This window comes from Callithrix jacchus, chromosome 6, assembly GCF_049354715.1.
Source record: "Callithrix jacchus isolate 240 chromosome 6, calJac240_pri, whole genome shotgun sequence".
In the NCBI taxonomy this organism is placed as follows: Eukaryota; Metazoa; Chordata; class Mammalia; order Primates; family Cebidae; genus Callithrix; species Callithrix jacchus.
In genome coordinates, this window is record NC_133507.1 from 122,595,547 (window position 1) to 122,620,055 (window position 24,509).

Consider the following 24,509-nt stretch of genomic DNA (forward strand, 5'->3'; position numbering starts at 1 on the left):
TTAGATGCAGCAGTTTATTTTTCCCTCATACCCCAGTGACACCTGGAATGCCAATGAGACAGAACTGCTCATTCTCCTGAAAAAGGGGGCTGAATACAGGGAGCCAAGTGATCTGGCTCAGCGGGTCCCACCCCCATGAAGACGAGCATGGGTGGGTGGAGAGGCGTCCACCATTGCTGAGGCTCAGATAGGTGGTTTTAACCTTGCCTGTGTAAACAAAGTCATTAAGAAATTTACACAGCAACTGGGTGGAGCCCACAGCAGCTCAGCAAGGCCTCTGCAAGCACACTGTGTCACTGGACCCCCTTCTTGCTGGGAAGGATATCTCTGAAAAAAGACAGCAGCCCATCAGGGACTTATAAATAGAGCCCCCACCTTCTTGGGACAGAGTGCCTGGGAAAAGGGGTGGTTCTGGGTTCAGCTTCAGCAGACTTAAATATCCCTGCTGGCAGGTCTGAAGGGAGCAATGGATATCCCAGGACAGCACTTGAGCTCCAATAAGAAACACATTGCCTCCTCAAGTGGCTCCCAGACCCCTGTGTATCCTGACTGAGACACACCTCCCAGCAGGGGCTGACAGACTACCTCATACAGGAGAGCTCTGGTTGGCATCTGGCGGGTACCCTTCTGAGATGAAACTACCAGAGGAAGGAACAGGCAGCAATCTTCCCAGCCTGGGAATGCAGCCCCCACTGGATTCCCAGGCTGGCAGAGTCTGGAGTGGACCTCCAGCAAAATCCAGGAGACCTGCAGCAGAGGGGCCTACTAGAAGGAAAATTAACAAACAGAAACAAATAGTTTCAACATCAACAGAAAGGATGTCTACTCAGAGACCCCATCCAAACAAAGGTCACCAACTTCAAAGACCAAAGGTAGATAAATCCAGAAAGATGGGAAGAAACCAGTGCAAAAAGGATGAAATCTCCAAAAACCAGAATGCCTCTTCTCCTCCAAGGGATCACAACTTCTCACCAGCAAGGGAACAAAACTGGATGGAGAATGAGTGTGATGAATTGACAGAAGCAGGCTTCAGAAGGTAGGTACTAAGAAACTTCTCTGAAGTTGGTATTAACAAACTTCTTAGAAACATTGTTATAACCCAATGCAAGGAAGCTAAGAACATTGAAAAAGGTTAGATGAAATGCTAACTAGAATAACCAGCTTAGAGAATATCATAACCAACATGATGGAGCTGAAAAATACAGCACGAGAACTTCGTGAAGCATACACAAGTTTTAATAGCTGAATCGATCAAGTGGAAGAAAGGATATCAGAGATTGAAGATCAACTCAATAAAATAAAGTGAGAAGGCAAGACAAGAGAAAAAATAGTGAAAAGAAATGAACAAAGCCTCCAAGAAATATGGGATTATATAAAAAGACCAAAGCTACATTTGATTGGTGTACCTGAAAGTGATGGGGAGAATGAAACCAAGTTGGAAAACACTCTTCAGGATATTATCCAGAAGAAGTTCCCCAACCTAGCAAGGCAGGCCAACAGTCAAATTCAGGAAATATAGAGAACACCACAAAGATACTCCTCAAGAAGAGCAACCCCAATAATCATCAGATTCACCAAGGTTGAAATGAAGGAAAAAATGCTAAGGGCAGCCAGAGAGAAAGGTCGGGTTACCCACAAAGGGAAGCCCATCAGACTCACAGCAGACTTCTCGGCAGAAACTCTACAAGCCAGAAGAGAGTGGGGGCCAATATCCAACATCCTTAAAGAAAAGAATTTTCAACCCAGAATTTCATATCCAGCCAAACTAAGCTTCATAAATGAAGGAAAAATAAAATCGTTTACAGATGAGCAACTGCTGAGAGATTCTGTCACCACCAGGCCTGCCTTACAAAAGCTCCTGAAGGAAGCACTAAACATGGAAAGGAACAACCAGAGCCAGTCACAGCAATAACATACCAAATTGTAAAGACCATCCACACTATGAAGACACTGTATCAACTAATGGGCAAAACAACCAGCTAGCATCAAAATGGCAGGATCAAATTAACACATAACAATAATAACCTTAAAAGTAAATGGGGTAAATGCCCCAATCAAAAGACACAGACTGGAAAACTGGATCAAGAGTCAGGACCCATCAGTGTGTTGTATTCAGGAGACCCATGTAATGTGCAAAGACACACATAGACTTAAAATAAAGGGATGGAGGAAGATTGATCAAGCAAGTGGAGAGCCAAAAAAAAAAAGGCAGGGGCTGCAATCCTAGTCTCTGATAAAATATACTTTAAACCAACAAAGATCAAAAGAGAATAAGAAGGGCATTACATAATGGTAAAGGGATCAATGCAACAAAAAGAGCTAACTACTCTAAATATAAACACACCCAATACAGGAGCACCCAGATACATAAAGCAAGTTATTAATGACCTTTAGAGAGACTTAGACTCCTATACAATAATAGTGGGAGACTTTTACAGTCCACTGTCAGTAGTAGATCAATGAGACAAAAAATTAACAAGCATATCCAGGACTTGAACTCAGATCTGGACCAGTGGACCTAATAGATATCTACAGAACTCTCCACCACAATTTCACAGAATATACATTCTTCTCGGCACCACATCACACCTACTCTAAAATTGACCACACATAATTGGAAGTAAAACACTCCTCAGCAAATGCAAAAGAACAGAAATCATAACAAACAGTCTCTCAGACCACAGTGCAATCAAATTAGAATTTAGGATTAAGAAACTCACTCAAAACCTTATGACTACATGGAAACTGAACAACCTGCTTCTGAATGACTACTGGATAAATAATGAAATGAAGGCAGAAATAAAGATGTTCCTTGAAACTAGAGTGAATGAAGACACAATGTACCAGAATATCTGGGATACATTTAAAACAGTGTATAGAGGGAAATTTATAGCACTAAATGCCCACAAGAGAAATGAGGAAAGATCTAAAATCAATACCCTAATAATTGTGATTAAAAGAACTAGAAGAGCAAGATCAAACAAATTCAAACACTAGCAGAAAACAAGAAATAACTGAAATCAGAGCAGTACTGAAGGAGATCAAGACATAAAAAAACCTTCAAAAAAAAAATCAATGAATCCAGGAGCTTGTTTTTTAAGAAGGTCAACAAAATAGACTGCTAGCCAGACTAACAAAGATGAAATGAGAGAAGAATAAAATAAATTCCATAAAAAATGAAAAAGGGGATATCATCACTGATTCCACAGAAATACAAACTACCACCAGAGAATACCACAAATACCTCTATGCAAATAAACCAGTAAATCTAGAAGAAATTGATAAATTCCTCAACACCTCCCAGTACTAAACCAGGAAGAAGTTGAATCCCTGAATAGACCAATAACAAGGTCTGAAGTTGAGGCAGCAATTAATAGCCTACCAATCAAAAAAAAGTCCAGGACTAGACAGGTTCACAGCAGAATTTTACCAGAGGTACAAAGAGGAGCTGGTGCCATTCCATCTGAAACTTTTCCAAACAATAGAAAAAGAGAGAATCCTCCCTAACTCGTTTTATGAGACCAACACCATCCTGATATCAAAACCTAGCAGAGACACAACTAAAAAAATTTCAGACCAATATCCATGATGAGCATTGATGCAAAATCCTCAATAAAATACTGACAAACTGAATCCAACAGCAATTTTGATATATGGTATTTCCATTTTCATTGAGTACTATATGTTTGCTCACTCCATTTGAGACTTCCTCTTTGCCCCAAGAATTATTTAGGATTGTGTACGTGTTTAATTGCCAAGTGTCTGGCAATTTTCCTGTTATCTTTGTTATTGACTTTAATTTTGATTCCATGTTATATAAAGAAGACAAAGATATCTCTGCATATTTTCCCTTTATCTCCTGACAGTTAGGCTGTTGACATGGTTTGGCTCTGTGCCCCCATCCAAATCTCATCTTGAATTGTAATCCTCATGTGTTGGGGAGGGGCCTGGTGGGAGGAGACTGGATCATAGGGGCAGTTTCCCCCATGCTGTTCTTGTGATAGGAAGTTCTCACAAGATCTGATGGTTTAAAAGAGTGGCATTTCCTCCCTTGCTGTCTCTTCTGCCACCTTGTGAAGAAGGTACTTGATTCTCCTCCTTTGCCTTCTGCCATGATTGTAAGTATCCTGAGGCCTCCCCAGCCATGTGGAACTGAGAGTCAATTAAATCTCTTCTCTTTAAAAATTACCTAGTCTCAGGTAGTTCTTCATACCAGTGTAAAAACTGGCTAATAGAGTTATTTGCTTCTTCACTGCAGGCTGAGATTCATTATCTCAAAAGCCTGTCAGCACTAAACTAAAATTTGTATGTATCAAATTGTTTTAAATATATAACACAAATAAGCTTATTTTTGGATATTTAGAGCCTACCTGCTTTGAATGCTCCAAAGAACTACGTCCAGGATCTGCTAGTTATAGATTAGATAAAACTTAGGAATATAAAGGCCCCACATCTCTGCTGCCCATTGACGCTCTGTGACCTAGAGACTCCTTGCCAGATTACTGAGTGAAAGCACATAGATATGTAATCCCCTTCTCTGACACCCTTCTCCCCTAGGAATTTCCTTGCCTTCTTTCTCTTCTGAATGGTGCTCTCCTCCACCCCCTACCATGCTATCACTTCTGGATAGTCTCATGCCATAAGGGACTACTCCAGCATGTGAATCTGTCAAAGCATCACCCAAATAAACTTTTTTGTATCACTGCTACTTCATGGCCATATTTTCTTTCCTTGATCAGCCTCCAAATCCTTCAAACTCCTTTATATTCCATTATGGTCAATTAACATACTTCATATCGTTTTAATCATTCTACATTTGCTGAACTTTGTTTTGTGGCCCAGGATATGGTCTATCTTGATGAATGTTTCATAAGCATGTGAAAACAATGTATATCTGCTATATTGTTGGGCAGAGTGTCAGTTAGATCTTGTTAGTTGTGTTATTCAGGCCTTTTATATTCTTGCTCATTTTCTGCCTAGTAGTTCTATAAATTGCTGAGAGTGGATATTGATAACCCCAGCTATAATTGGGGATCTTATTTCCTCTTTCAGCTCTATTGATTTTGGCTTATATATTTCTAGGCTCTGTTGCTTTAGAATTATTGTGTCTTCCTTGTAAACTGATACTTTTATCATTATATAGCATTCCTCTTTTTGGCTAATTTTTTTGCACTGAGTAATGTGTTGTTTCTCTGAGTAATATGTTGAACTCTTCGGCATCCCATTACAATCCACTCATCCTGCCCAAGATGTGAACCGTCCCTTCGTCCAGCACATCCATGCTGTATATACTACCCAGCCATTAATCACTTAGTACCAATCTTTTTATTATCTTACTTCATCCCAAGGAGAAGGGTGAGTATAACACAATGAGAAATTTTGAGAGAGAAAGAGACCACATTCACATAACTTTTATTACAGTATATTATAACTGTTCTATTATTAGATGTTAATTTCTTACCATGCCTAATTTATAAAGTAAACTTCATCATAGATATGTATATATAGAAGAAAACAGTGTGGCCGGGTATGATGGCTCATGTCTATAATCCCAGCACTTTGGGAGACCAAGGTGGGCAGATCATTTGAGGTTGGGAGTTCAAGACTATCCTAACATGGAGAAACCCCATCTCTGATAAACAATACAAAAATATTAGCCGGGCATGTTGGCACATGCCTGTAATCCCAGACATTTGGGAGGCTAAGGAAGGAGAATTGCTTGAACCCAGGAAGCAGAGATTATTTATAGTGAGCCAAGATTGCACCATTGCACTGTAGCCTGGGCAACAATGGTGAAACTCCATCTCAAAAAAATTCTTCCTTAGAAATTGAAAATAACTTTTAAATACACTCATGGATGTAGAAAGTATATGTCTGTTGTTTAGTTTACCTAAATTCTCTGGAAATAGTGATGAAATTACAAGTATCTAAATGTAGAAGGAAACCCTGTTTAATAAGTTGATCTAGCAAATCTTTGATTTAGATAGATGGTCATTCATGACTGAACTATTTTACTACTGTAGAACAGGTGTTGGTCAACTTTTTCTATAAAGAGACACATAGTATATTAGGATCTGTGGACTATGAAGTCTCTATTCAAATTACTAAGCTCTGCTGTTGTAGCATGAAAGCAACCAATTGACAATACTTAAATAAGTGTGGTTGTATTCCAATAAAACTTCATCTATGGACACTGGAAATTGAATCTCAATTGTCACATGTCACATAATATTTTTTAAAAAGAAAAAACATAATGCATGTAGAGCTTGGTAAAATATGTGGTTTCAGGAATCACTGGGGATGTTGAAATGTGTGCCCTGTGGAACAGAGAGGACAACCGTATTTGGCTGAAGCAATTTCTAAGCAACGTGTTGAAGGTATGGCTTAGCTCGTCCTTAGTGCTTACTGTAAAGGTGAGAGGAAAGACATGACTTAAAGATAGACTTGTTAAGCAAAAAGAAACTAGAACTTAAAGATTTGGTGAATTCTTAGGATATCCATATTGCAAAAAATGAGAAAGCATGTTTGGGAGACAATGCTAAAGGTATAGCCAAGCAACCATTTAATAAAAAGATTAGCATAGGTATGAACCACAGGCTTCATCAGCCATCTCAACAGAAGCCAGGCATTATGTTTCAAGACAAGGGAAAAAACAGCCACAAAGGCAATTCAGAGATCATCAGAGCTGCTTCCTCAGTTTCAAAAGGGGAGATCATTGCCTCAATTTTGACAGGTCAGATAGCCCCTGCCCAAAGCTGTGGAAGTGAAGTCACCCTAAGCCATGAAAACAGAGCTGCTTAGGGCCTTGGGGGCCTTATCCCTGCCTGACAAAGGTGTTGGGGCAGGATCTCTATCCAAATGGGTCCATAAGGCAAGACTCCCACCACAGTAAGTCCAGAAGGCAGGACCTTGGTCCCAGAACACTGAGTCAAAGAGGATTATTCTCAAGCCTTAAGATCTCATAAAGTTGGCCTTGTAGTTTGGACTTACTTGGGACTTGTTACTCCTCCTTTTTTCTTTCCTACTTCTCCCTTTTGCAATGAGAATGTTTCTTCTATGCTCATGTTACCCAAAAATAGTGTTAAAACCTAATCCAAAATGTGATGGTATTTGGAGGTAGGGCCTGTGGAAGCTGATTAGGTCATAAGGGCAGAGTCCTAATAAGTGGGGTTACTACCTTATGAAAGAACTCTTTTACCCCTTCCACCATGTAAGGGCACAGCAATAACATAGCAGTCTAAAACTAGGAAGTGGGCCCTTGCCAGACAGTGAAAATGCAGGAGCCTTGGTCTTAGACTTCCCAGCCTCCAGAAATATGAAAAATAAATATCTATTGTTTATAAACCACCTAGTTTATGGTATTTTGGTTATAACAGTGAACTAAGACAGGTGGTAATGTGCCAAATCACCTGAGTTGCCGTAGTTAATACAGAGTCAGCCCCAATCTCAAGCAAACTGTCAGATCATCTTTCATAGCAAGTACTACTTTGCCTATATATACCATTCCTTTTTTTTTTTTTTTTTTGAGATAGAGTTTCGCAGTTGTTACCCAGACTGGAGTGCAATGGCATGATCTTGGCTCACCGCAACCTCCACCTCCTGGGTTCAAGCAGTTCTCCTGTCTCAACCTCCCAAGTAGCTGGGACTACAGGCGTGCACCACCATGCCCAGCTAATTTTTCTATTTTTAGTAGAGACGGGGTTTCATCTTGTTGACCAGGATGGTCTCGGTCTCTTGACCTCATGATCCACCCACCTTGGCCTCCCAAAGTGCTGGGATTATAGGTGTGAGCCACCGCATCCGGCCTATATGTACCATTCTTTATATCTCCTTTAGAACAATTATATTACTGATATATTACTGATTTCCTCCAAGTACATATTTTCCTCTAGCTGGCTGTAAGGACTTTGAGGTCAAAGGCTGTATTCTTTTCATTTTTGTATCCATAGTGCCTGACACATAGTAGGTACTCATTCAAAAAGTATTTGTTGAATGCTAAAGTATCTGACACTGTTCTGGATGCTGAGAATACAAGACACACCATCTTCTAACTCTCAAGGAGCTTACGTTCTGGTGGAGAAGAATGACAACTATGATTAAGGATTTTGGTATATTGGCATTTAGGAGATGGTTTATACTTTTGTTTTGGTGTCCGAGTCTCTTGGAGACTCTAGGGCTGCATTTTTCTGATAAAATTTATCTTTGTAAAAATATATTGAATTGAAATCGACATAAAATCTCAAGTTCTCCAGCTCAATGATGCTTTTAAAATATTAATTGTTCAAATGGTCCTGGTAATGCAACTGCTATGAGACTTCAGTTGAATTCAGCCAAAACAATGCATAGTGTATGTGCAAGGCACTGGACAATATTTTACAAATGTTATTCTTTCTATCATCTTTTTTGTTTAAAAGGCCTTTCATTACCCACATCTACTGTCCCTCTCCTGCCAGGTTCCTGTTAAGTGCCTTTTTCACAGGATGCTCCTAAAATACCCTGTGCTTCCATCTAGTGTAGCTGTAATTCTGTGTCTACTTTTCTGTCAACCACATTCACTAATATATTTTTAATTTCTCAAGGTCGGGGGTCAGGAGATAAGTACATTAACTTTATGCACTCTCGGGTCAAATTCCGTCTTTCTTACTGATTATGACCTTATATAAGTTAAGTTATCTAATTTCACTGAGACTCAGTTTTCTCCTTGGCAAAATGAAAATAATAAAAATGCCCACTTTTTGTGAAGATTAAATAATGGTCATAAAAAGCTTAACATGGTACCCATTATGTAGCATAATCTCTTTAAATATTAACTGGCATGGTGTCTGCCATATGGTATGTATTTCCACAATTATTTCATAAATTAGTCCCCATTTAACTTCTACCTAATGAATGAAGAGACTGATCCCATGTCTTTAGGCTTGAAATCCTGTGCTCCTTCTGTAATAACATAGTACCTTATAGATATGTGTTTCTTTTCTAAATGATAGTTTTGGCCACATAATCTGATGGAATTCTCATACTATTTTTAGATGTATGAGTCAGTCTGGAATAAATAGTTTAAGCACCGAAACATTAAAATGTCCACAACACTTAATGGCTTATTGGGATAACTGGACTGGCTATTAGGATCAGTAATGTTCTGAAAAATTTGGAGTTGCTGTCCTTAAAGTGACTAACGCCTATTGCACAAAGTCCAAGAAATTCTTATATCAAATCTTACTCTCTACAAAAGAGTATTAGCATAGGGTTCTAATGTCTTAGATTAAGAAAGTTAATCATTAAAAATTAGAAGAGAAAGCACTGACACTTCTTTTGGGGCTTGGAATTTTCTCCCCTGTATGAGCATGGTTCTTGCCTTCTGAATGCAAAATATGAGGTAGAGCAAGATTTTCTTTTTCTTCTCATTTGTCATCACAATATTTCTTTCTTGCCTTATCTTCATCTCAAGTTACACATTCCTGTTCCATTTCTGAAGTACTTATTGCTGTTAGCCTGGAATGGCATTTAGACAACTGAATCTTGGACAATTAAACATTCCAAAGTTCAAAGAAAGGAATCCAAAATTGTTAACTTTAAATAGTAATGGGAAATTGGGATGAGACAGTGGCTTCTTTAAAATTGCTCACCTCCCAATAAATGGGCAGCCATAGCCTGTGCTTTTCTGGTGCTATTGTGGTTTGCTTATTTAAGCAATAATTATTTTGGGGGAGGCAGAAGCAACAAATAGTGTGGCCTAAAGTTGATGTTACATTACTTTATAATAATTTATAAATAACTATAAAATAAATGATAAAATTGATTTATAATCAATTTATAAGTGTATAATAAAGTATGTACTTTCTTCCTGACAGAATACTGTCAGTAAATATTAATTCAAAACAATATAAAATGCTAACAGTGGTTTTTAAAGGCTATATCAATCCACTTACTTCTTTCCCCTTTCCATTTGTATTTCTCTCTCTATAGGGCTTATCTTGAATTAACTCATCTGAAAAAGAATGAAGAAAATTATATAAATAAGCTGGCACTTGTGGCATTTGACAAGTGTATTTTACAGACACGTATTTAATAGTGATTATGAGAGCAGCTGTTAAGAGCACAGGCTCTGAAGTAGACTGCTTAGACTCAAATAGTTTTTGTAACTATGTGTCTAACTTTGGACAAGTCATTAAGCCTCCTTCAGCATCAGTTTCCTCATTTGTCAAAGGATGAAGATCCTCTCTATAAGACTGTTGTGTGATTTAATGGCTGAGAAACAAAAATAAAAATCCTCAGCCCTGCAACCAACTGAGCAGACCCTCCTCCTGGCCAGTGGACCCCAGATAAACCTTATAGCCTTTCATTTTCTAATGGCTTAAGAGAAACCAGCCCTTTCAAAACATTTATTCCACTGCTGATTTCAGCCAGCTGCCTATTGCTGGCCCTCCCTTTTGCAATTTTGACACAGCAACTGACCAGCATTCCTTCTTGATAAGAGACTCCCCCCGCCCCCACTAACACTATGGGCTGGTTCAGGCCAGTTTACAGAGACTACACACAGGATGCCTCTTGTCCTCCATTGCACCTTTGGATGTACAGAGTTTAATTTTAACGCATTTAAACGTTTACATCTCTAGCCCCACGTGAACATAGGAAGAATGTAACATGTATGTTTGCTTATTATGCATGCACGTGTCCCACTTGTCATTAATATTCATACTCCTCCTATAACCTATTAAATACATAGCCAACCTGTTTAGTATAAACTCCTCTCTCATCCTTTCCTCCCTCAAAGTGCCTGCTTCTAGCTTCTGCCTGAGGCTATGCCTCCCAGCCTATGGTTGGCCAGCCTACAGGCTACAATGCTTTTTAAGAAACAAAGCTCTTTTTTCCAAATTTATGAACATGGTGATTCTTCAGTTAACAGGGCTAAGGCATATAATAACACTGTGTCTGGAATATAAGCAGCACAAAATGTAAGTTTTGTTGATATTATTACTGAGGAAAGAAAAATAGGTCAGAGTCTGAGCTATGTAAGATATGAAAAATTTATTAGGCCCAGAGAAACATGAATATGGGACTTCAGTCATTCCCCAACTTCTGTGCCCTGCTTGAAGTCATTTTGTTACTGGTTAGCTCCCTCATCCATCATCTTCATGTTTTAGAAATTTGTAATACAAACAAACAATGTGTAGCCAATCTATACCTTACATTATTTTAATGGAAATTTTTGGTAAACAACTTAGAAACTGCATTTTCTTTTCCTTTAAAAATACGCTTGTAACTGCTGCTAATTGGAGTATATTCAGGGCAACTTGAATTTGTGCTTCTGGGCTGCAATCCTCAAGCTTGGCCCAAATAAACTGTCTACTAATATGATTTTTGCCTACAAAGTTTCGTTTTTGGTTGACATTGCTATCATTACTACCCCATATCCTCTGACCTTTGACATATTGCACCCCTGGGTCTGTCACCTAATAACTGACTACTATTTTCAATAGTAATGTTGAAATGCATACATTAAGTGATTAAAGTTAAATGTCACCATGCTCTGTACTTTTATGTATATAAGATACTGTATTTTAGATAATAGTAAATGTTTGTATTGAGTACTTCTAGTTTTGACTCTGTCTTTTAATGTTAGTTCAAAAAATAAATCAAAAATTTTAAATCTTATCATTGAACTGGTGGTTCTGTCCTTTTCTGTGACTGCTAAAGACTATGTATATTATTCAAAGCTGTACTGCACTGGAAATATAACAAATGGCTTTACTTATCTTTCTTGGAACTACCTCATTTTAGCCTGTCTTGTAGCAGTCATTTGGGTAATCTTCCACCATACATTTGCTATAGACACCCAACTCTGTAAAGCTGTGCAGTTTATATTCTAGATATCTTTCATGAATAATTCTGTATTTCCTAGAGAATTCAATTCATGACCCTAGAGAGGAGACTTATGTTACATAAGAATGACCAAAATATTCAATGAATTATCAGCCTAGGCTAAAAGATATGTACATAAATACTAGGAGTCAGAGGGTCTTTATGAAAGTAGCTTCTGAGTAACTGGACTAGGCACACACCTCTAATTTGCTTACAGGTAATGATAATCCTAGGAATCAACAAGAATGAACACTACTAAACTCTTTAATGCATTGATTTCATTTTATATAATATAAATACATTTTATGTAATATATGTATATAATATATATAATTTGTTGGGTTAATTGTATAAGACTGGTCTGCATGAGTAAATGGAAAAGCATAATGCAAAGTATGGCAAAAACATATATATTTTGAAATCTTATATAATTGTTAAAGGCTCTGTTCAGATATAATTTTAAGAATATAGATTTTCAGAGTAATAGACAATCCAACAGTCTTGAAACCACCTCTCTCATTTTAAAGATCAGAAAAATTAATGGCTGCCCAAGAGTAAGATAGTGGTGGGCAGTAAGAAAACAGATCCTATTTTCCCCTCCCAAGTATTTATTTAAAATTATAGATACACCATAGATTGGACATTGCTTACAAAGACTCTTCAGAGGAAACTGGACAACTGGCTTATTTCATAGATATCTTTTATAAATTTCCAATTACTTAGACTTTTCAGAATGTCTTTGTTGCCTCATATGTAAAATAGGTTAATTGTGTCAACCTCACAGGGTTGTATGAAAATAATTTAATATATGTGTGTCATTTACAAAGTTTTAAACATCAAATAAGGCAATATAATACAATTACAAGGAAGCATTGAAATATTTATTCTTGGTATCTAGTTTACTCTTAATTTTAAAATTGGGAAGGTAATGCTTTTATAAGACAAATGATTGTCTAAGATCACAGAACTAGTTACTGGTAAAGCAGGGATGGGATCTACTTTATGCCTTCATTAACATTATTTATTACTTGATAGAATAATTTCTCCCTTCCAATGAGAAGTTGGAAATGATAGAATAAAGAGCTTATGCTGTCATATTTACTCCAAAAGTCTTTATAAGGTTTGAAGAATCCAAAGGATATTAGAATAAAAGCTTTATGGGTATCTGTTTTCATCTGCTCTGTGCTGCCATAAAGAATACCTGAGAGTGCATATATTATAAGGAACAAAAATTTATTTCTTACAATTTTAGAAGCTGGAGAGTCCAATATCAAGGTGCCAGCATCTGGCAATGGCCTTCTGATAATGTTATTCCCTTGGTGGAAGGCAAGAGGATGAGAGAGGGCAAGACACAAATAGGGCCAAATGCATCCTTTATAAGGAACCCACACTTGCTGATAATCCACGCCTGCGATAATGGCATTAATCCATTCATGAGGGTGAAGACCTCATGAACTAATCACCTCTTAAAGGTCCTACCTCCCAACACAGTTGCATTGGGCATTACACTTCCAACACATGCTTGTGAGGGATATAGTCAAACCATAACATTCTACCCCTGGCCCTCCAAAACTCAAGTTCTTCTCACATGCAAAATACATTCATTCCATCCCAATAGCCACAAATTCTTAACTCGTTCCAGCACCAGCTCAAAAGCCCAGAGTCTCATCAAAATCAGATATGGGGGAGACTCAGGTACAATTTATTCTGAGATAAACTCCCCTCTAGCTGTCAGTCTGTGAAATTAAACAAGTTAGCTATTTCCAAAATACAATTGTGGGACAGGCATAGAAGAGGCATTCCCATTGCAAAGGGAGGAACAGGCAAGAAGAAAGATGTTAATGCTCATAACTAAGTCCAAAATCCAATGGAGTACACAACATCAAATCTTAAGCCTCCAGAATAAAGTTTCTTGATGCCATGTTCTACCTTCTGGGCACACTGGGGCAGGGGTTGGGTCCTTAAAGCCTCAGGCAGCTGCATTCCCACAGCTTTGCTAGGCTTAGCCCAAATAGCAGCTTTAATGGATTGGAGCCTTGTGCCGGCAGCTGTCCCAGGCTGGCATTGCATGCAAGTAGCTCTACAGTTCGGATGTCTCTGCAAGAGCCCAAACCTCACCATTCTGCTGGACATTGCCCTCATTGTAGCTGTCTACAAAAGTTCCACCCCTGCTCTCCACAATATCCTTTGAAATCTAGGTAGAGGTAGCTCATGAACTCTGTGCACCTGCTGAATTAGCACCATGTGAATGCCACCAAGCCTTATCACTTGCACCCTATGAGTGAAAACATGAGCTGCATCCAGGTTGACTTAAGTCATTGCTAAGGTACCCAAGAAGCCCTTTGCTAAAATGTGGGGATCAGACACTTGAGGTGGCACAGAGTGAATGATGAAGTCCCATGGCTCCTCTCTGGAAACCTCACCCTCAAGTTCCTAGTTTGCCTTTAAGATCTCTGAAATGCCTTCTGGGTCACTCTTCCATTTCCTTGATGAATAGTACCTGTCTCCCTACTAGTCATGCTAATTTTGTTAGCAAACAGCAACTTGGCAACACCTTTGGTTTGCTTTCCTAAACATGCATTTTCATTCTTTACATTGGCGGGCTGTGAATTTTTAAAAAATCTTTCCTTTCTGCTTCCCTTTTAATTATACATTTTATCGTTGAATCCTTTCTCTTCTCTTACATTTTACTCTATGCAGTTAAAAAAAGTCAGCTAGAAATTTCTTCCACCAAATAGCCTTGTTCATCACTCTTAATTCTGTCTCCCACAAAGCCTTCAGGCATGGAGACAATTTAGCTAAGTTCTCTGCCACTTTATTTATTTATTTTTTAACTGTACTTTAGGTTCTGGGGTACATGTGTAGATCATGCAGGATTGTTGCATAGGTACATACATGACAAGGTGGTTTGCTGCCTCCAACCCCCCATCACCTATATCTGGCATTTCTCCCCATGTTATCTGCCACTTCATAACAGGATAACCTTTACTCCAGTTTCCAATACCTGGTTTCTCATTCCCATCTGAAACATCATCAGAATTGCCTTTCTTGTCTGCATTTCGACCATGATTCTCATAACAACCACTTGTGTAATCCCTAAAAAGTTTCAGACTTTTCCTACAGCTCTCTCCTTTTTCTGATCCCTCACCAAGATTATTGGGGATTAAATACTTTAAATTTTTCCTAGCATTTAAAATATTAGTTCCTGAGACTGACATCCTACATCCTAAAATAGCTTTCTGCATCACAATATATGTTCTTAGAACTGGTATCCTTGTATAAAACAGATATATGAATATGGCTAAAGCATTACATTCTAATCATGTTTAAAATCCTTTATTTCTCTGTATTATTCAAGCTAAGCTAAAATTTCCATTTGGGAATTTTATTCTAAAACTATACTTCTCAATCAAAGGAAAGTGTGATTGAGAAGTATAGTTTTTAGTAATATACTTTGTATTTTATAAAGGTATGTGATTGCTTGATCACCTTCCTTCTATAGCTAGAGGTATTTCAGCTATCTTACTATTTTCTCTTCATTTTAACTAGATTACTTCAATCTGCTCTGAATGGTTATCCAGTCACTACACAGTTGTGACAGTGCCAATTGTAAGAATAGTAAACCACTGTTATACTAATTGGTAAAAAGTTGCTACCTCACACAGAACCAATGACAAAAACCACATGATTATTTCAATAGATGCAGAAAAGGCCTCCGATAAAATTCAACATTCCTTCATGCTAAAAGCTCTCAATAAACTAGGTATTGATGGAATGTATCACAAAATAACAAGAGCTATTATGACAAACCCACAGCTACTATCACACTGAATGGGCAAAAGCTGGAAGCATTCCCTTTGAAAACTGGCACAAGACAAGGATGCCCTCTCTCATCACTCCTATTCAACATAGTATTAGAAGTTCTGGGCAGGGCAGTCAGGCAAGAGAAAGAAATAAAGCATATTCAAATAGAAAGAAAGGAAGTCAAATTGTCTCTGTTTATAGATGACATGATTGTATCAGTAAATATCCCCATCATCTCAGCCCCAAAACCCCTTAAGCTGAAAAGCAACTTCAACAAAGTCTCAGAATACAAAATCAATGTGCAAAAATCACAAGCACTGCTATAGACCAGCAACAGATAATCATTCTACTATAAAGACTCATGCACACATATATTTACTGCAGCACAATTTATAATAGCAAACACTTGGAACCAACCCAAATGCCCAAATCATGAGTGAACTACCATTCACAATGGCTAGAAAGAGAATAAAATACCTAGGAATATAACTTACAAGGGATGTGAAGGACCTCTTCAAGGAGAACTATAAACCATTGCTCAAGGAAATAAAAGAGGACACAAACAAATGGAAAAACATTCCATGATCATGGATAGGAAGAATCAAATTGTGAAAATGGCCATGCTGTCCAAAGCAATTTATAGATTCAGTGCTATTCCCAGCAAGCTACCATTGACTTTCGTTGGAGAATTAGAAAACAAACTGCTTTAAATTTCATATGGAACCAAAAAAGAGCCCAGATAGCCAAGACAATTCTAAGCAAAAACAAAACAAAACAAAAAAACAAAGCTGGAGGCCTCATGCTACCTGACTTCAAACTACACTACTAGGGTACAGTAACCAAAACAGCATGGTACTGATATCAAAACAGATATATAGACCAACAAAATAGAATAGGGACCTCAGAAATCACACCACACATCTACAACTATCTGATCTTTGACAAACCTGACAAAAACAAGCAATGGGGAAAATTTCCCAAGATAATAAATTGTGCTGGGGAAACTGGCTAGCCATATGTAGAAAACAAAAGCTGGATCCCTTGCTTATACCTTATACAAAAATTATCTCATAATGGATTAAAGACTTAAATGTAAAACCTAAAACCACAGAAGCCCTAGAGGGAAACCTAGGTAATACCATTCAGGACATAGGCACGGGCAAGGACTTCATGACTAAAACACCAAAAGCAATGGCAACAAAAGCCAAAATAGACAACTGGGATCTAATTAAACTAAAGAGCTTCTACACAGCAAAAGAAACTATCATCAGAGTGAACAGGCAATCTACAGAATGGGAGAAAATTTTTACAATCTATTCATCTGACAAAGGTCTAATATTGAGAATCTGCAAGAAACTTCAACAAATTTACAAGAAAAAAACAATCCCATCAAAAAGTAGGCTAAGGATATGGAACAGGCACTTCTCAAAAGAAGACATTTTTTGGGAGGCCAAGGCAGGTGGATCATGAGGTCAAGAGATCGAGACCATCCTGGTCAACATGGTGAAACCCTGTCTCTACTAAAAATACAAAAAATTAGCTGGGCATGGTGGCGCGTGCCTGTAATCCCAGCTACTCAGGAGGCTGAGGCAGGAGAATTGCCTGAACCCAGGAGGTGGAGGTTGTGGTGAGCCAAGATCGCGTCATTGCACTCCAGCCTGGGTAACAAGAGCGAAACTCCATCTCAAAAAAAAAAGAAGACATTTATGCAGTCGACAAACATATGAAAAAAAGCTCATCATCACTGAACATGAGAAAAATTCAAATTAAAACCACAGTGAGATATCATCTCATGCTAGTTAGAATGGCAATCATTAAAAAGTCAGGAAGCAAGATACTGGTGAGGCTGTGGAGAAACAGGAATGCTTTTAAACTGTTGGTGAGAATGTAAATTAGTTCAACCATTGTGGAAGACGGTGTTGTGATTCCTCAAGGATTTAGAACCAGAAATGCCATTTGACCCAGCAATCCCTTTACTGGGTATATACCCAAAGGATTATCAATAATTTTACTATAAAGATGCATGCACACACACATTTATTGCAGTGCTACTTATAATAGCAAAGACTTCACACCAACCCAAATGCCCATTAATGATAGACTGGATAAAGAAAATGTGGTACATATATACCATGAAATACTATGCAGCCATGAAAAAGAATGGGTTCATGTCCTTTGCAGGGACATGGATGAAACTGGAAGCCATTATTCTTAGCAAACTAACACAAGAACAGAAAACCAAAAAGTGCATGTTCTCACTCATAAGTGGGAGTTGGAAAATGAGAACAAATGGACACAGGGAGGGGATCATCACACACGAGGTCCTGTCGGGGTGATGGGGGGCAAAGGAGAGAGAGCATTAGGACAAATACCTAATGTGCATGGGGCTTAAAACCAAGATGATGGGTTGACAGGTGCAGCAAACCACCATAGCAAATACATACCTATGTAACAAACCTGCACATTCTACACATGTATCCCAGAACTTAAAGCAAACAAACAAGTTGCTACCTCAAGATGTTCAAGTGTCACCTTACGTATATTGTCCTGACTACCTTAATTCTCCCAGGAATCTTTCATTTCCCTCAACTCTAACATGGCACAGCTGTGGGCATCCAGAACTCATCCAACAGAACTGTGTAGTCGGGTTTTCCAGGCTTATGCTATATTGGTTGTTAAATATTTTTATTATGATGCTGAGTGATCCATTAAATGTGTCTTCATAATGTAATTGAACAACTTCTTGAATTAGAGAAAACTCATTAGATAGATTCATGGTGCAGATAAAAAGTTTGGAAACACAGACAAATAAATGTAATAATTGGTTTACTAATACCATAAAACTCATAAAATACCTAGGTTTCCAGATTTTAAGGCCAACTGTATTTTGCTTTCCTGGATTTTCTGCTGATACTATAATTCTACATGTTTTCATGCCAATAATCAACAGATATCATAGTATAATTTACCTTTTGAAAGAAAGTCTTGATAATAATTATTTTATATGAGTTCATATTCCCAATTTCACTGAGTATTTGAAAAGTACAATAATTTATATATAAATAATAACTTACCTACAAAATAAAGGCCTGTTACATCTTCATTCATTTCTTGAGGTAGAAAATATGGATCCTGAAATAAAAAGAGAAGAGAAAGTGAATAGAAAAAAATTATCAATATGATTTTTAAACTTACTATTATTGTTGGTTATAAATGATAAAATGAGATTGAATGTTATCATTTTTCTTTCTTTTGTATAAAGAGCAGAATTTATTTACAACTTAACCTATGCAACTGGAAGATAGTGAGATATATGCATGGATGAAATGGATTAGCAGGTTGTCAAGCTAGGAAATGCCAAGCATTGAAAGAAAACACATGATATTACTTCGTATGTCATGAACCTCTTATTCCCTGAGCCCCAGGAAACAAAAATAGTAATTTAAAGAATATAAGAAAAAGATTAATATCAAAGAAAAAAATATCAAAAAAGAAGGTGTAAGTGACATCACAGAAAATGATGGAGTAGGGTGTTCAATCAAAAATCAGTCCTTCCACTGAAATAAATATAAACTGTCAATAACTGACAGATCAATGATCTCAGAACTCCAGAATATAATCCAAAACTTGCAGCTGACAGGGCACTGATTAATTAAAAATAAAAAAGGAGGGTGGATGAATTCTGGTGTTTGTGGAAAGCTCTGTCAGTTCACTGGCTGATCACTTAGATAATGGAACAGATCAAAAACCCACCACCAATAAAGAAGATAGTCTTTGCAAAGATAGTTTAGATAAGTCACTAAACAGATAGGTAATTGTAGCCCTCACCAGTCAAGAATAGCAACCTCTGGAGAAGGAGAAGAATTTATTTTCAGAGTTACCACACTGTAATATTTAAAATGCTCAATTTTTACCAAAAAATTACAAGACACCCAAAAACAGAAAATATGGCCCATTCATAGGAAAAAATAAACAGAAACTATCCCTGAGGAAGCCAGGACTTGGACTTACTAGACAAAGATTTTAAAACAACTTTCCTAAATATGCTTAAAGAGCTGACAAAGAATAAAAGGAAGCTAAGCAAACAATGTATGCAAAAAATGAGAATGTCAATTAAGAATAAAAATTATTTTTTTAAATATAAATTCTACATTAGAAAGTACAATAACTGAAATGAAATGAAAGATTTATTCAAGGGCTTCAACTGCAGATTAAAGCAGACAGGAGATAGAATCTATGAACTTGAATATAGGACATTTGAAATTATTCAGAATGAGGAGCAGAGGGAAAAATGAAAAAAGTGAACACAGTTTAAATGACTTATGGGACAAACATCAAGTACCAATATATATATTATGAGAGTCATAGGAAAATAGAAAGAGAATGTTTGAAGAATTTATAGCCAAACACTTCCAAAATTTGATGAATGTCATAAATCAGTACATCAAAGAAGCTCAAAGAATTCCAATGAGAATAAACTCAAAGAGCATCACACCAGACATGTTATATAATAAAACTGCCAAAAAATGAAGAGTAAATTTTCAGCAACAGAGAAATGACTTATCATATAAAAGTTATCCTCAATAAGATTACCAGCCAATATTTTATTTATTTATTTATTAGATGGAGTTTCACTAATCTCCATAATAGCGCAATCTTGGCTCACTGCAACCTCTGTCTCCCGGTTCAAGTGATTATTCTGCCTCAGCCTCCCAAATAGCTGGGATTACAGGCATGTGCCACAATGCCTGGCTAATTCTGTATTTTTTTTAGTAGAGACAGGTTTTCTCCATGTTGATCAGCCAGGTCTTAAACTCCTGACCTCAGGTGATCCACCTGCTTCAGCTTCCAAAGTGCTAGGATTAGAGGCATGAGTCACTGTACCTGGTCAACCAATTTTTATAAGAAACTGTTTAAGAAGGCAGTGGAATGACATAGTTAATGTATTGAAAGAAAAAGATCTGTCAACTAAGAATTCTATAACTAGCAAATATGAAGAAGAAATTAAGACATTCTTAGATTAACAAAAACTTAGGGAGTTTGCCACTAGTCTGGATCTGCCCTAAAAGAATTGCTAAGGGAGTTTTTCAGGCAGAAAGGAAAGGACCCTAGACAGTAACTTGAACTCATATTAATAGATAAAGACAGTGCAACTCTGGAAATGGAGGTAAGTGGGAAAGACTGTAGTTTCTTTTAAAAAATACAATCAAAGTTATCAGCTTAAATGGCTTGTTAAAGCTACAACTTATGTCAGCTTTAGTTATGTGGTAACTAAAAGGAAAAATCTATAGTAGATTAAAAAATGATTAGAAAGTAAGTACTCAAAGCATACATTACAAAAAAAATCATCCATCCAATAACAAAGGAAGACAGGAATAGATAAAGAAACAAAGGATCTACAAAACAACGACAATTAACAAAATGGCAGTAGTAAGTCCTTACCTATCAATAATTTCTTTGAATGTAAATGGATTAAATTCTCCAATCAAAACACATAGAATGACTTGGTTTAAAAAGACAAGACCCAATTATATGTTGCCTGAGACCCACTTCACCTTTAAGAACACACATAGACTGAAAGTGAAAGGATGTAAAATAATATTCCATGCAAATGGAAATAAAAAGAGCAGGAGTAACTATACATATGACAAATATACTAGACTTTAAGTTACAAACTGTGAAAGAGACAAAAGAGGTAATTATATAATGATAAAAAGGTAAATTTATCAAAAGAATATAACAATTATAAATATATATGCACCCAACATTGGAATAGTTAAATATAAAGCAAATATTAATAGATCTGAAGAAAGAGGTAAACTACAATACAATAACAGTAGAGGACTTCAGGCTGGTCTGAGTGCAATGGTGCTTACAACTAATTGATCACAACCGGTTACAGATTTCTTTGTTCCTTCTCCATTCCAACTGCTTCACTTGACTAGCCTTAAAAAAAGAGAAAAAAATTGTAGATGGCTTCAGTAATACCACACTTTCAACACCGGAGAGGTAATTCAGACAAAATTAAGGAGGAAACATTAGGCTTGAACTACACTTTAAACCAAATGGAACTCAAAGGCATATACAGAACACTCCACCCAACAGCAGCAGCATATATATTCTTTTCCAGCATACACAGAACATTCTCCAGGATAGATCATATGTAAAGCCACAAAAACAAGTCTTAATATAAGAAGACTGAAATCATATCAACTGTTTTCTGATGACAATTGTATGAAACCAAAGATGATTTATGAGAGAATTAAACATGTCCCTGAATAATCAATGGGTCAAAGAAAGTAAAAAGGAAAAATTTAAAACTATTCTGAGACAAATGAAAATAGACACATGACATACCAGAAATTATAGGTTGCAGCAAAAGCAGTTCTTTGGGGAAACTTTATAGCAATAAATGCCTACATCAAAAAAGAAGAAAAGTCTCAAACAACCTAATGTTACATCTAAAGCAACTATTAATAGAAAAACAACAAAGTCCAAAGTTAGTAGAAGAAATAATAAAGATCAGAGCAGAAACAAATTGAGACTAGAAAAATAATAGAAAAGATCAATAAGACTAAGCATTGGTTTATTGAAAAAAATAAAACTGACAAACCTCTAGCTACACTAAGAAGAAAAAGTAAAATCAGAAATGAAAGAGGAGACATTACAACTGATATCACAGAACCACAAAGGATTATGGGTCTACTATGAATAATTAGATACCAACAAAATGGATAACCTAGGAGAAATGGATATATTCCTAGAAACACATAACCTATCAAAACTGAGTCATGAACTAATAGAAAACCTGAACAGACCAATATTGAATAAGGATACTGAAACAGCAATGAAAAGTCTCTTGTGAAAGAAAAGCCCAAGACCTGATGGCTTTACTGCTGAATTCTACCAAACATTTCAAGAACTACTTCCAATTTTTCTCAAATGCTTCCAAAAAATTTAAAAGGAGAAAACACCTTCAAACTCATTTTGCAAGGACAGTGCTACTCTGATACTTAAGCTAGACAAGGGCACTACAAAAAGATAAGTTATGTCAATATCCCCAATAATATAGGTGTGAAGATCCCCAACAAAATATTAGTAAAATGAATTTAACAGCACAGTAAAAGGATCATTCACCATGAATAACTGGGATTTACCAGTGGGGTGCAAGGATGGTTCAACATATGTAAGTCAATAAATGTATACACATTAACAGAATTAAGGACAAAAAATCATCTCAATAGATGCAGAAAAAGCATTGGACAAAATTCAATACACTTTCATGACAGACTCACAGCTAACATTATACTCAACAGTAAAACTGAAAGCTTTTCCGCTAAGATCAGGAACAAGACAAGGATGTCCACTCTTTCCACCCCTCTCTAATGTACTACACTAGAAGTCCTAGCCAGAGTGATAAGGCAAGAGAAAGATTTTTAAAAATCCAAATTGGAAAGGAAGAAGTTAAATTGTCTGTTTTCAGACATGAGTTTGTATTTTTAAAAATTCCTAAGAATCTCACAAAAAACTGTTAGAACCAATAAGTAAATTTAGTAAAGCTGCAATAAATAAAATAACATACAAAAATTAATTGCATTCCTATACACTAAAAAGAAACTATCTGAAAAATACCAAATACAAATTCCATTTACAATGTCTACAAAAATGTTTAAAAATTAATTTAACCAAGAGTGTAAAGGATCTGTATGCGAAAAACTATAAAACACTGATGAAATAAATTGAAGAAGACTCAAATAAATGGAAAGATAGCTGTGTTCATGAATTTGAAGAACTAATATTGTCTAAATGTACATACTACCCAAAGCAATCTACAGACTTAAGGCATTGCTATCAAATTCCAATGACATTTTTCACAGAAATAGAAAAAAAAACACACCTAAAATTCATATGGAACCATAAGTGACCCCAAATAGCCAAAGCAATCCTGAGCAAAAAAAAAAAAAAAGAAAGAAAGAAAACTAGAGGCTACCTGATTTCAGTATCTACTGTAAAGCCATAGTAATTAAAACAGCATGGCACTGGCATAACTACAGACACAAAGAACAATGGAACACAAAAGAGCACCCAGAAATAAATTCGTGTATTTACAATCAATTGATATTCAACAAAGGTACCAAGAACATACAATGGGGAAAGGACAGTCTATTCAATAAATGGTGATGGAGAAACTGGTTATCCACTTGCGGAAGAATGGAATTATCTTACTCCATATACAAAATTAACTCAAAATGGACTAAAGACTTAAATGTAAGACCAGAAACTCTAAAACTATACCGGTGTGGGCAATAATTTTTGGATATGACCACAAAAGTACAGGCAATGAAATAAAATAGACAAACAGGATTATATCAAACTAAAAAGCTTCTGAATAGCAAAGGAAACAATCAACAGAGCAAAGAGACAATCTACAAAGTGGGAAAAATATTATTAAACAGTATGTCTGATAATGCATTAGTATCCAAAATATATAAGGAACTCAAACAACTTAATAAAAAGAAAACAAATAACTCAATTTTAAAATGGACTTAAATGCGCATTTCTCAAAGAAGACATACAAATGTCCAACAGGTATATGAAAGGTACTCAACCTCACTAATCATCAAGGAAATGCAAATTAAAACCACAGTGAGATATCACCTCACGCCAGTTAGAATGGCTATTACTATTAAAAAGATTAAAGATAACAAATGTTGCCAAGGATGTGGAGCAAGGAAATCTTGGTACACTATTGGTGGGAGTATAAATTAGCACAGCCATTCTGAAGAAAAGCACAGCAGTTCCTCATGGCATGTATGTACCTATGCAACGATCCTGCAAGATCT

The 24,509-nt window shown here is 36.6% G+C and overlaps 1 protein-coding gene across 8 annotated transcripts in view; it reads right to left on the reverse strand.

Annotated features, from left to right (window-relative positions):
* CATSPERT (catsper channel auxiliary subunit tau) overlaps positions 1-24,509 on the reverse strand; it is a 250,019-nt gene that overhangs the window by 62,979 nt on the left and 162,531 nt on the right. For 6 of the 8 annotated variants that reach the window (XR_013519035.1, XR_013519034.1, XM_078328136.1 and 3 more), the window contains 2 exons: positions 18,741-18,798; positions 9,930-9,988 (listed from right to left, as the gene is read on the reverse strand). Coding sequence is in view for 6 of the 8 variants with exons in the window: in XM_078328136.1 (XP_078184262.1) it covers positions 9,930-9,988; positions 18,741-18,798 (117 nt within the window). In the remaining 2 variants the exon portion in view is untranslated. Of the gene's footprint in view, positions 1-9,365; positions 9,493-9,929; positions 9,989-18,740; positions 18,799-24,509 lie in introns of those variants that run through there. The other 2 variants (XM_078328137.1, XM_078328138.1) reach the window with 2 other exon arrangements.